General features: G+C 40.7%; 1 protein-coding gene across 2 annotated transcripts in view; it reads right to left on the bottom strand.

Annotated features, from left to right (window-relative positions):
- LOC124163386 (peroxidase-like) overlaps nucleotides 1-12,445 on the bottom strand; it is a 33,509-nt gene extending 21,064 nt beyond the window's left edge. For both annotated transcript variants that reach the window (XM_046540265.1, XM_046540266.1), the window contains exon 1: nucleotides 12,104-12,445. In XM_046540265.1, coding sequence (XP_046396221.1) covers nucleotides 12,104-12,211 — 108 coding nt within the window. In that variant the 5' untranslated portion in view covers nucleotides 12,212-12,445. The remainder of the gene's footprint in view (nucleotides 1-12,103) is intronic.
- Between the last annotated feature and the right edge of the window lie 769 nt (nucleotides 12,446-13,214).

Raw genomic sequence — 13,214 nt, 5'->3', positions numbered from 1 at the left:
ATGAGATTTTTTCATCAGTGAGGTCAAGTATTTATCAAAAATTTTCTCGGAATGTTTGTAGCTTGTGTTGCATGATTTTGAAAAAGAAATCAGGAAGTAAGATCTGTACTGCTTCTTAAAGGAAACATTAGAGCAGCAGTGTGTGAATGGAGATGTAGACCAAGAGCATACAACTGGCACTCAATGATGCTTCAGGTTAGTTGAATAGTATCTATTTACAAGCTAGGCTATCCTCAGGAATTTATTGTCATTATTTTATATCTACATTAGTGGTAGAGTTGTTAATAATGATATGTGATTATTTCTGTAAATGATCAAAATCATTGTATGTAAGTGGTTAACCTCATTGGAATCTAAATTCCATAATTTTATAGCTCATTTGCATTAACGTGACCTATGGTGATAAAAAATAAAAGAATAGGGACAACATTTTAGGTGTGTCGGATTGCCTTGCCATTTGTGCTAAATTTGTGTATTTGGTTTGGTTGTCAAATATTAAATCTGTCAAGAGAAAGCTGCTCTCACTTGGCATTAATTATGGCATGTGCTGCCTCCCCTATCATCAGAGTTGCATCATGCTTGCCTGTGCAATGAATTACTGTGCATCGTCCAAGTTATCTTGTATGAACTGTGAATATGTTGCCATTAATATATGATAAATATAATAAATTGGGATATACGTACATTCTTGTGAACTGATAATGTAAAATGTGGTTTGAAAAGAAAGCATGGCATACCTTTCTGTTTAAATGGTAGAGATCTGAACGGTATATAATTTGGTGAGTAAAATGAAGGTTGCAGAATTTAGCTAATTAATGGAAAGGATAATGAAGAATTTAGATCAGGAAGTGAAATTGATTTCATAAAATAATAAGTTGTTGAGAATTCTGGTGAATGCATGGAAGAGGGGGAGGAAGGCTACCAAAGCCTCAGTTGGGTTCCTCACCATTTGCGTTGAATCTTGCACTAGCTGAAATAGAAATTTTGGAGGGTACCACTTAGTGCAAATAGATAGATATATTTTCTGGCAACTGTGCCTACTCAAGGGAATAAAAAGATAGATTTGTTTGAAACTTTCCTAAGAATTTCGGGGCAGGCCCAAAATACCCCTTTGAGTATTCCCCCCTGGACTAGACTTGTGATGTTATACATATCTAACAGCAAATAATGGAAAAAACGATTTCCATATGCTGCACATGGGATCAGCTCTTACCCCACTCCTCAACGTTGATTATTTTGTGTCAGTAGTCCGTGCATGAGGAGACCAGAAACGTCTTATGAACACATACCACTGTCTAGCATACTATCTAGCGATTTGATCGATGGACTTTTCTTCCTCATAGGAAAACCCACTAAAATCGCTGGCACATTAATTGCGTATGCTTGGTTTCGCTAATAGTAGGGCCCTCTTCGCTTCTATAGCGTTGAGGTGTCTTTCCCTTGTCCTGTCCCTTTCCCTTCCCAGAGGTGTCGATGGGCTCCTATCGCGGCGGTGCCTCTTTTCCTTTTTCCTTCCTCTCCAGCCCCTCCCTGGGTGGTCGGACGTATAAGCCATGGGCTTGGTTCCCGGCCCCGGTGTGTTATATCCTTTGTAGGGTTCACCCAGAACTAGCATGTCTAGCATACTACCGCATAGCAATACCAGCAGAAAGGTTTTTGCCAAGAGCATTACATAAAAGAATGTTAACTGTAGAATCCTTTGAGTTATGTTTCCCTTTGAGCTCGTCAAGAGGCGTGCCTACCCTTCAGGATGTACAACAACAGAAGTTGTATGCCATGTTGTAAGAAACTAATGAGAAAGGGGCGTGAACCAGAAGTAGCTCTATGGGCTTTTGGAGCATGAGATGCCCCTTTGTACTAATTTGGGTCGCAATCCGTGCAGCCGTATGGAAACTCATGGCGGACAGACAAACGCATGCAGACAAATCCTCTTTGATATATGTAGATGTTCTAGCAGGCCACCCGGCGTTGCTCGGGATGGATAGTACCCAAAGGAGTGGGGAACTTGGAACCCCACCAATGTATCCCACGGTTGTCTCAAAATTCAAGTAAGACGGTGAACAGTAAACAATGGATAGAACAATAGGATGGTTTCTATTATTTTTTTATTGCCTAAATCGAAAGATTATTACTCCTGGAGTACGTATTTCACGCTTTTAGATTCTTAAATGACGATATCTATTTTTCGCGATTAAATGATAAGTGAAAATTTTCAAGCGCGCGAAAACGCGACGGCTAAGTAGGAATGATGGGAAAACTCCGTGTGACGTCGTTATAGTTCCCGCTGCCGCAAGTGAGGTGACCTTGGGGCGAGGCTTTGAGCGCTGATACGACACAGGATGCCAGCAGGTAGTAGAGTACCCTGCTAGCTGGTAGCGTTTGATAAGGTATTATTAATACCTTATCAAACGAAGGAAACTTTCCTACCTTAGGCAGTTGTAATGGGTCTTTATTAAGAAATGTTTCTCTGAGCTCTGTGCCTCATGCTTGCATTGGTAATCTCAGACGATGTAAAACTCCTATCTACTCGTATAGAAACTAGGTCCCTATGACGTCACGTGGAGTGGCATCGCATGGGCGCCAAATGGCCTTTTTCAAATGAGGATAAAATTGACCATTCCCATTCGTCTAAATCAGTATTTCTAAAACCAAATAATTTGTACATTGTGAATACACTAATGGTGGGTAAGGATTCGCAATCGATGCCTTTCGTTTTCTTTGATGAAGGAAACTACCCTACCCTGTATTTCCGTATGCCGCGCACGGTATCTGGCTATACCCCGCTCCACAACATTGATCGTTATTTTGTGTGTCCGTACGTTCTTAGACCAAAAACGTCGTATGAGCGCAAACCCCAGCGAAAAGATTTGCTCTGAGAAGATTAATGGGAGAGTTTAGTATCCTTTGAGTTATGTTTTCCCTTTCATTGTGTCAAGAGGTGTGTCTACCCAGGAGGATATCCAATCGCAGATTGTATGATGTGACGTAAAAAATGGTAACGAGACAACGAAACAAAGAACGCGTCGGACACAACCAGAAGTAGCACTAAAGACTTCGGGAGCATGAGATGCACCTACGCACTAATTTTGGGTGTAATCCATGCTGCCGTATAGTAGTGCGTAGCGGACAGACAAACAGACATACTCTTATATCCAGGGTATAGGTAAAATAGATATATTTTTACTGCATTTCCATCGTGAAGATCGAAGAGTTTCATGTTTTGCCCTCTATAGCGTGTTGGAGGGAGGGTAGGTGGGGAGGATTCGGTCCTCTAACCCCCGACTTTTCCATAACTATTGTTATTTTTAAAAAGGGTAATCTAGCCCATGTTTCCATCCTTCGCGGCATGTAGTTATATTCGCGGGGAATTCCACCGTACTCCGCGGGTTGCGAATCCTACTTCCCGCATCGGAACTCTTCCCTATGGATGGCTACCAACCTTTCGCGGTGAATGACACACCGTTAATTGATAGTATATTCGGCCCGGGTGGTGGGAACCCCATGTTTACGCTTCACGATCGCGCTCAGATAAATGTATTCAAGGGCGCTCGAGGTGGCTTCGTAGTAACCGGCACCCGCGCCAATATTTGAACCTTTACTTCAATACCTATCATGATGGGGAATGAAAGAAAGTTAGCCAACGAAATAGTACGTATGAAAAGATTTTCTTAAAATCCGGAAACTTCTCCTTTATGATTATTAAATTAAATGTCAGTAAAATGTCCAAACGGAATAAAAAATCGCGAAAACAGATTCTATCGTCTTAGTCAGCTAATAAGACCCAATAGATTCGTAGTAATTGGAAGCCTGCCACGGGAATGGCGGTGAAATATACATGAATTGCCATGAGAAAAATTTCCTTGTGTGGAGAACCGAACCCCAGACCTTATACTCGCCAGGCCGCTACCCTCTCCAGATTTCTGAATCACGACAATTGCCATGCGAATTGAGGAACCTGGATAGCGTAGTGGTCTGCGGAGAGGCCCGGAAAGCCAAAGGTCCGTGGTTCCATTCCCGGTCCAGAGAAATGTTTTCTCATTTCAATTCATATCTACCTACTCACAGGTTTCTCTTTTGATTTCTGAACTAGCCATTTCAATCGTGGTCATATGCAGAGAAGCCGAAAATCGCTATTGTATACGTTTACTCTGATTTTTTGTCAAAACATTCGCCCGCAAATGTTACATTACATGATTCTCCTGTCGGCCTCTTCGTGTTGTCACATACCGCGTATTTAAATGGGTTTACCAAAGTCGCCAGTCGCGTCGCTGGCGGAAAAAGTGATCCGAATGTCTCGGAGAAATATTCTATATTTACTCTAATAGGGCTGTTAACCGACATTCATATTCATTACTATTCCTCGCGATTAAAAATATCATATTCTAAACATCGATATATAATCATGTTACTTATACTCCTTCGCAGTGGTGTAGGTAGGAATATGTCTTGGGGGGTGGGGGAGGGGGCGGGGAGAGAGGGGTGGGATGGCCTGGGGTGGCGACCCCTCCCCCAGATCAAATCTGGTAAAAATATAAAAATAGCATGTCTGGAAGTACATTTTACATCATTTTGGCACTAAAAATTGAACTTTAAGCAGGTGTAGTTACTATATGTCAAAACTAGACAGTATTTTTAAATATATTTTTATTTCTCTGAGGCTTTGGGGGGGGGGGGGATCTATCCCCTCATTCCCCCCATAGTTACGCTATAGCTCCTTCGTGATTATGAAATTTAATATTAGTAAAATGTCCAAACGGAATAAAAAACGTTACTACACTACCTTGCCGTTTTCTTTTACGAACTAGTAGTTTTATTTGCATTGTAGCATGTTCGTATCCCTAGCACTCTGCTAGCTTCTGTCGTTGACCTGCGTGTTTGGCCTGTATGCGGCGAGCGAGCGCGTTTCTGATTATGACTAGAATGAGTTGTGTATGCCTGGTGTGGAATCACCCCGTGCCACACACCCTGGTGGTGACTTGCACGGTTCCTCGTAGATGTAGATAAAGTGAAATAAAGTATCGAGGAACGCAGTGGATATTTTTGATAATCGATTGAAATGCGCTTGAAGTGATAACCTAAATCAAGCGCCTACGGAACGGCCTGGGGCCTCCTCGATATAGTCCCTTGCATTCACCTGAAGTTATGCGAAGTAGGCTCGCGGCCTTCTCAGCTGAATATGGCTGGGTCAGATATCCATGGAAACGTGAATGAAGTCACCGTGCGTGGATACGTGAGAGTGGTTTTTCCAAGTTATTTTCAGTCATGGATCCGGAACTCACACCAAGGTTATTTCACGGTGGGCTAAACGTGAATGGATGGGATTAGGTATCGGTGTCAATTTGTTTGCCGGCCGGGATAATTAAGAGTGGTGTTAATTAGCCAACCTTTTGAATATTGGGAGATGGCGGCGACCAGTTCCGTCAATGTGAAATGGGGTTGGGTCGGATTTTTTAGATCATAAATTTCATTTCCCTTTTTTCTTCTAAAAAGAGTTAAAAATTTGATATAAATTTAAACGAAGTTTACCACGTTAAAGAAATTATTACTAAGAAATAAATTCTTTCAGTAATGCGTTTGATGATTATTCTATTACTAGAAAATATTTTCGTTTTGTCCCGAATTAAAAGTAAAAAAAAATCATTTTTAGTTTTGGCCAGAGTTTTTCGATTTCAGCCCAATGTACGTCGTTTTGGTTTGATGGTTATGTTTTTGGGGAATGAATGGATAGACTGCTGAGGCTATCTAAGCTCGTTGGTTGGTAAAACAAGTGTTCATATGTGCGTCTTGATTTCAGTGAGCATATTTACCTGTTGGGTATCTTCCAGTTAACGCTTGAGAAAAATATACAGCTATGCCCTATGCGGTGAAAAGCCTACGCAGGTGAGATTTGTACCAGAAAAATTAATTTTATAGTAATTGAGGAATTAAAACTCGCGGCCACTGAGAGGCGAACCGCTGTGCTGGAGCGGATACAGGGTCACCCATCCTTTTTCCTCCCCCCCCTCTTAAGATCTTGTATCGATGTATATTTGAGATAGATATTTTGCGCAAATGCTATCAAAAGCGGCGTAGCTTTTGCTTTCCTTTTCGAGAACGATAGGGTTAATTGCTACCTTTCGCTTATTAAACTCCCATAGAGCTTCGTTTTTTCCCGCCCGCTAATTCGAAGGCAAATAGCTATATAGAAAACTATTTTTGCCAAGTTTCAGTTTGATGAAGCACTAGAAGTCGTGCCCCACGGAGTTTTATGATTCGGCATAACGCCCTTTAAATTTAATCGGATAGGCATGGCACCAAGTCCCAGATCACATATTGGGTATTCCCGGAAAGGAAAAAAATTCCCATCCGTGTTGTCTACAGGATTCAAGGGCGTTACGCCAAAAAAATAAAACAACGTATGGCATGGCTGTTAGCAACCGATTGATCTAAAACTTCGCGGAAATAGTTTCATGGCTACTTGTCATCTAATTAGGGGGCGGAATGCAAAATTTGAGCACTTTCATTCTTTTTCGATCACCCGAACGCAGAGGTCGGCAGCCTGTTGAGACAGAAGAGCCGCGCAGCTACATTTCGATAGTGCTTGCTAACACAACCGGCAGTGTATTTATTTTAAGGACGCTTTATCCTCTCTCTCCTTCCTACATTCATGCTATTTTTATCATGCTTGCAATATTTTTTTTGAGTTTTAAAAGGAAAATAATATAATTAGTATTTTTATGCGTATGGAATTTGAAGGCCGCAATTTGACATCGAAAGAGCCGCATGCGGCTCGCGAGCAGTAGGTTGCAACAGTTCACCGCAACGGCACGACATCTAGCATCAAAAATTATCTTTAGAGTTTAGTATGTTTGGTAACGTTGTGATCTGATTATTGGCCCAAGAAATCCTAGCCTGCAATTAGATTCCTGGCTAATGTTAATTATTCTCGTGTCAGTTCATCTGAGCAAACTAAATGCCAAAAAACGTCATCACACTATTCTTCAGAGGTTGTATAAATGGAATTTTTAAGCTAGTTCCCTTTTTAAACTACGGATCGCCGGAGTTCACTGCTACGAATCACATTCCTCATCCAAGCTAAAAGGGCGTGTTCGCAAATAATTAATTTTTATTCATTGTCAGGGATTATATTAGTTCTCAGTTGTAAATAGAAATAATTTGTTGACGGTCATATCGCATTACTTTAGCTCAGTTTTTTTCATTCTAAAACTGAACTGTGGAATCCACGGAGTGGGCGATGAACCCTCGTAGCCGTAACGGGGAAATATACAAATACATAGATACCTCATGGCATTAACATCGCTAAATTTAAATTATTCTTAGTTATCCATTTTTATCACGCATGTTTATCGCAAATTTTACCCCCATTTATTCATCTTTTCTCTGTCAGCACCCTAATTCTATACCGTACCCTTACGTTGATGCTGGCCACCGTGAGCACATAGGCAATAGTTTACATTTCCTAATAATAAGTCCGTCACCGCAAGCACTATTCCTATTTCTAGATAATGCAAATATTCCGACCACCTCTTGCTTCACGCTACCATATCGTAGCTCCATCTGCAAAATTTATGAGTGCTTTGTATAATCTTTTATCGCTTATATTTCATTCTTAGGGACTGTTCTGCGTTGTCCACGTTCCATCGAACGTTGATTTACAAGATCATTACGGAAAAGTAGATGGATACTTCGTAGGCTTATAACTAGTACCTTATACCGCAGTTGACCTCATGTTACTCGATTTGCTAACAAAGGGTTTCCTTTCAGAATTTTGGGCGGTAAATATTTTGGATTCATGGTGAAAGCGTAATTCAACCCCCTCCTTGGATTCATCGAACGAACTGACTGCGAGGAAAGAGTGGTGAGCAAGGACGTTGGTTCATTGAAGAGGAAAACGGAAATAAAATTCCGAAGAGGTATGACGTATTTGAGTATTATTTTCTGTTTTTCATTATTAAGATCGTATCAGGTGCTCTTGAGCAAATTTCAATTTAATTTTGCTTTTTGAAAATGGTTCCGTTAGCATGCATTGGTTCTGAAACGATGATATCTTAAGGGAAGAAGTCCTGCTTTTAAGGCGTGTTTACACGGTACATTTATCCGCGTGGGTTGATCCATAAACACATTCACCATTAACATTTCACTGAATAAACACCTGAAATAGCAAATTGCAAAAAACACAAATGCAATTCCATGAATTAGCCCGTTTTTAATTCCATGCATTCATCCTAGTATATGCTCAGTCACGTTCTTGAACGGGTAAATGCATCGTGAAATGCGAAATACTTTTTAATTCCACGTAAATGTAATACTGTGTGACCTAGGTTTCGACGTGGAACGTCATTATCTGGTGCATTTGCATCGAAGACCGAGAATAAATAGTCACACACTAAATTTTGAAAATTCCAAAAAAAAAAACTCCAACGGTTTGAGGTGTGGGATAAGGAGTGGAAGAGGGGAATTCCGAGGGGTGAGGTTTGGCCAAGGAGGTGGGATGCGTCGCCCCTGGGAATTCCCCTCCCCAATCCCCATTACGCACACCTGAGACGGTTGGTGTTTTTTTATTGGAATAAAAAAATGAATTTGTATGTCTCTTTATTCTCGGCCTTGGATGCAAATGCACTAGATGCTGACGTGCCACATCGAAACCTAGGTCGCACAGTATTAAATATATGTGGAATTATAGCTTGTTTTTACATTTAAAAATGTTAAGTCGATTCTGTGAAGCCACGCTCGAGACAACAGATTATGTCATTGGTCAATGTGTCGTTTAACCGGACTTAAAAATTTAGATTAGGCCAAAAAACATTTAGGAGCACGTTTATAGCAATTTGAAAACATAATTTAGCGTAGTTTTTCATCAAGAGCCTCACATGCTGATAATGGTAGGGTGTAGTCATATGGAATATATAAACATGCGCAAATACATTCAGTATTCTAGAACGAATTCTGTTTTTTAGTTGTCGAAAATGTATCCTAGAGATGCCGAAAAAAGCCTTAACTAACAGTGAAACACTCGTGAGCTATGCTCTATGAATAGGGTGGTTTCCTATTATTTTTTTATTGCTTAAATCGAAAGATTATTACTGCTGGAGTACGCATTTCACGCTTATAGATTTTTAAATGACGATATCTATTTTTCGCGATTAAATTAAAAGTGAAAATTTTCAAGCGCGCGAAAACGCGACGGCTAAGTATGGATGCTGGGAAAACCCCGTGTGGCGTCATTCTGGTTCCCGCTTCCTCCGCGTGAGGTGACCTTGGGGCGAGAATATTGTGCGCCGCTGCGATGCTGGCTGCTAGCAGGTAGTGTTTGGCTTAAATGGGGATCATTAATACCTTATCAAACGAAGGAAACTTTCCGACCATAGGCAGTTTTAATAGGTGATTATTAAGAGACGTCTTCCTGAGCTCTGTGCCTCATGCATGCATTGGTAATCCCAGACTATGTAAAACTCCTATCTACTCGTATAGAAACTAGGTCCCTGTGACGTCACGTGGTGGCATATCATGGACGCCAATCTGGGCTTTTTCAAATGCAGTTAAAATTGACCATTGCCATTCGTCTAAACTGGAAATTATAAAACCAAATAATTTGTATATTATGAATACACTAATGGTGGGTAACGAATCGAAATCAATGCCTTTCGTTTTCTTTGATGAAGGAAACTACCCTATTATAGAGGAGTCATTAGCGCTTAGCTTTCCGAAGTGTACATCGCGAAAATCTAGAGTCATCATAGCGGGAAATTTTTCGACGACGTGTGTGAATGAAGATGACTGTGATATTCGTCCCGTGATGCAGTGAGAATAATCTGTGTTTTTTTTCCAAGTATTTACGTTTTTTATCTGTCAAAGATTCGCCTCATACCTGAATTTGCACTGGTTTTATTTGTAGTATGCATTGTTTTTTTTTCTTGGCTTGGTCGATCTGTTTCGCTTTCCAAGATGTTTATTACTATCGCATGATTAAGTCTAGTATATCACTTCATTAATATACCAAAGTTTATTCAATGGTCTCGTACACCAATGATTTTAACTGTCAAATACTATTGAGATTGCAAAACGAAGAGACCTTTATTGTTCCGGTTTTTCGATCCTTCACCTATTTTCCTAGTAGTTCGCGGTGAAAAATCGAAGGCATTAACCCTTTCGCGGATAAGTTGATGACGTATCTTGCCGAGCGGTTCACCGCTACTCCTCGGCCTTGTACTTGGACCTCGCGTGGTTCGTTGTTGTTCACACTCTTGTGATCGATTACATCTCTCGATAAAAACTTCTCACCGAACGAATAAATGAACCGGATATGTCTCGTTTTTTCATTTTTTAAATATACGGGAAAATGCCTAAAAGAGGAAGATTTATTTCGTCCTAACTCATCTATCCCATCAACCCACCGAATTCTTCTAACGAATTGCGAGCTCAAGTCTAAGTAAATGACCCATTTATTAGAAAAAATTATTGTTGATAAAAGTTACCTTGCCAAAATAATTTTTTATTTAAGAAAATAGGAATTGGGCTTGGTGAATGGATTCATTCTACCTGAAATACTATTTTCTTATTTCTGATACACTAGTTTTCTCGGGTACTATTTCATGCCTGGCGGTGTCTGAAAAGACTCCTTTTGTAAGGTGATCCATGCGGGGAACAGGATACAAGCCAGTCGGAATGCACTTAAAGCTAACTCTAATATAATCCAAGCCCAACACCTGTACTCATTTTGGAATTAATTGTTGTGTAATGATGTATTAAGTTTTATCCCAAACAATTAGCTGTATAAACACGTATCATCATCCGGGTAGTAGGATTTTTTCTCCTACGTTCAGTTATGTCGATCATCACTATCCGTGAAGTCACAGACAGTGAAAAGACCTGAAGCGCTGGAGAGGAATTGATTCATTCATGTATTACTCTAACAAATTCAAAGAACCAAAGACCCAAAGAACAAAGATTCCCTACCATTTATCATATATTAATGACGGGTAAATCGATAAGATTGGTTTTGAATTTTGATATTTGTTTCCTTATCGAAGACAAAATTTTTCACTCGGGTTGGGTCCAGTGGTGGATCCAGGATAGCGACGGGGAGGGGGGTTACAATTCCAGCAGTTGTGGGGTCGGAAATAATTACGATTCTATATAGTGTAAATTGGATACTCAAAGGGGGGACATTTGGAATTGGATAACTATGGTTTTTTATGTGTATGGTGAGAGGAGTGGTTATACACGGTTTCCTACATTCCTAGATAAAAATAATGTTATTCCCTACTTTGAATTTTTGAGTTTTTTTTTAATCAAATAGATGTTGATTTATCTTTAATTATTAATGTAGCCATCCTAAATGCTGCGGTTAGTAAGAGTTCCTTTTGGATAAATTTATTTTTAGGCATATGTTTTTTAATTTGCAGAGACAGTTTACACTTTTTTCTTTAACACATTTGACTTTAGATTTTGAATTAATACTCTGACAAATGTTATTATTTCATAGGTATTATTTTAGTGGCTCTAGTGGAATACAATCCGATTACTTATTTTTTCTCGCACCCATTAATTGCATTTTATAGCTTACGGCAAATGAGCGTGATTGAAAATATAGAACATTGATTACTATAGAAGATGTTATCTTTGATGGACAGTTATGACTCGTTATGTATCCCGGCGACCTTGCGCAATGAAAGGACATTACCAGTGCTCGAGCGCGAAGCTGTTCACATAATTACTCCGTAAGCGCTCGTCTTAGGCGGATTTTTAAAATCGTAGTTCCGGTTCAAACTCGATTCCCCGGTCTGTATTCAAAATGTGTTAGTAACGTAATGCCAAAATGATCGCAAACTGTGACCTACCTGTAGTGCAAAATGAATCACTTAGTAATGTTTCACAAAAACTTTTATTGTTCCGACCCTGAATTTCAACTAATACTCTGTATAGTCGTTATCAAGGTTATAATAAATTATCCTTTGATAATGATTATATATAGTATTAGTTGAAACCCAGGGTCGGAACAATAAAAGTTTTGTGCAACATTTCTTAGTGATTATTTAGTACTCTAAATATGTGGTTCAACCAAGTGAGGCCTGAACATTTGATATATACATATGTGACCTACCTCCCCAAGAAAAGAATTGTCCTGCTGCGCGGCGACGTGACACAGGATCGAACACAGGAGCACTGCGGCGAACTTCCACCTCGACGCCGCACTAGAGGTCATCCTCATTTTGCTGTTCCGGGACTGGTAATGACTAATATTAGTCGCGGATTGGTGCTCCCGCGATGCACTACATTAATTTCCGGGTTGTATTCCTCTCTATATCTTCCGCTGGGGTGTTGGATGACTCTTAAGATACTGGCTGCGAGCGGAGATCCGTGTAATGATGCGTGTGTGTATTGATGTCTTCACGAGCCTTGCTTATTCCCCCGTTGATGTCTCCCGGTCGCGCGTCTGGAGGAGACTGTTCTCGGGCCAAGCGTTTTGCACCTCGGCGGGAAGACAAACGGCGTGGGCGGGGGGGGGAGAAGACACACGGCGGTGACGTCACATTGGGACTTCATCACTCCTCCCACCGATCACCTCCGCTTCGCCCGACGCAGCCTCCGCGTTCTTTCTTCACCCTTCGGATGGGCGGGCGGCATGGCGAGGTGGGTTAATTCCGCCGGCATCTGCATAACCCTCGAACTTTCCATTTTAACGATTGTCGCTCGTGATGCCGACGATGAAAAGACCTTCGTGAGCTGCTGCGGATCCAGGGTAGGGACAAGGGAGGAGATAGGGGGCTCTCCTCTATATATTCTACAACTGAACAAAATTACCATTTTATCTACTCTAAATTGGATATCTAGGTAGCCCCTCTCTGGATCTGTCGCTGTTCGTGAGGTCCTCATGCTTTCATTTAAGTTTCTCTTCCCATTATGATAAATTGTTTTCTTTTTACTGTCGGATTTGACGATCGTCGAGTACACAGTGATGGTCCATGGGGATTCTGTGGTAATATTTCGTACCGACATGAGTAGACTGTGCGCTTCAGTTGCATAAAATGAATTATTAGCGAGGATACTTTGTGGTGTTAGGATCTGGGTAGCTGTATCTGAAGCTATTGTTTGGGTTGCTTCGACGGCTTTGATCTTTCTCACCCAATGATGTGGGTCAGCCAATAGCCAATAGTGAAATATTTATGAATGAGTTTTAGCCAGGCCATGCGTAAATAGGCACCATAATTTAT

This window comes from Ischnura elegans, chromosome 8, assembly GCF_921293095.1.
Source record: "Ischnura elegans chromosome 8, ioIscEleg1.1, whole genome shotgun sequence".
Classification (NCBI taxonomy): domain Eukaryota; kingdom Metazoa; phylum Arthropoda; class Insecta; order Odonata; family Coenagrionidae; genus Ischnura; species Ischnura elegans.
The sequence above is the reverse complement of the archived record's forward strand: the minus strand, read 5'-3'. Positions and strand labels throughout refer to the sequence as shown.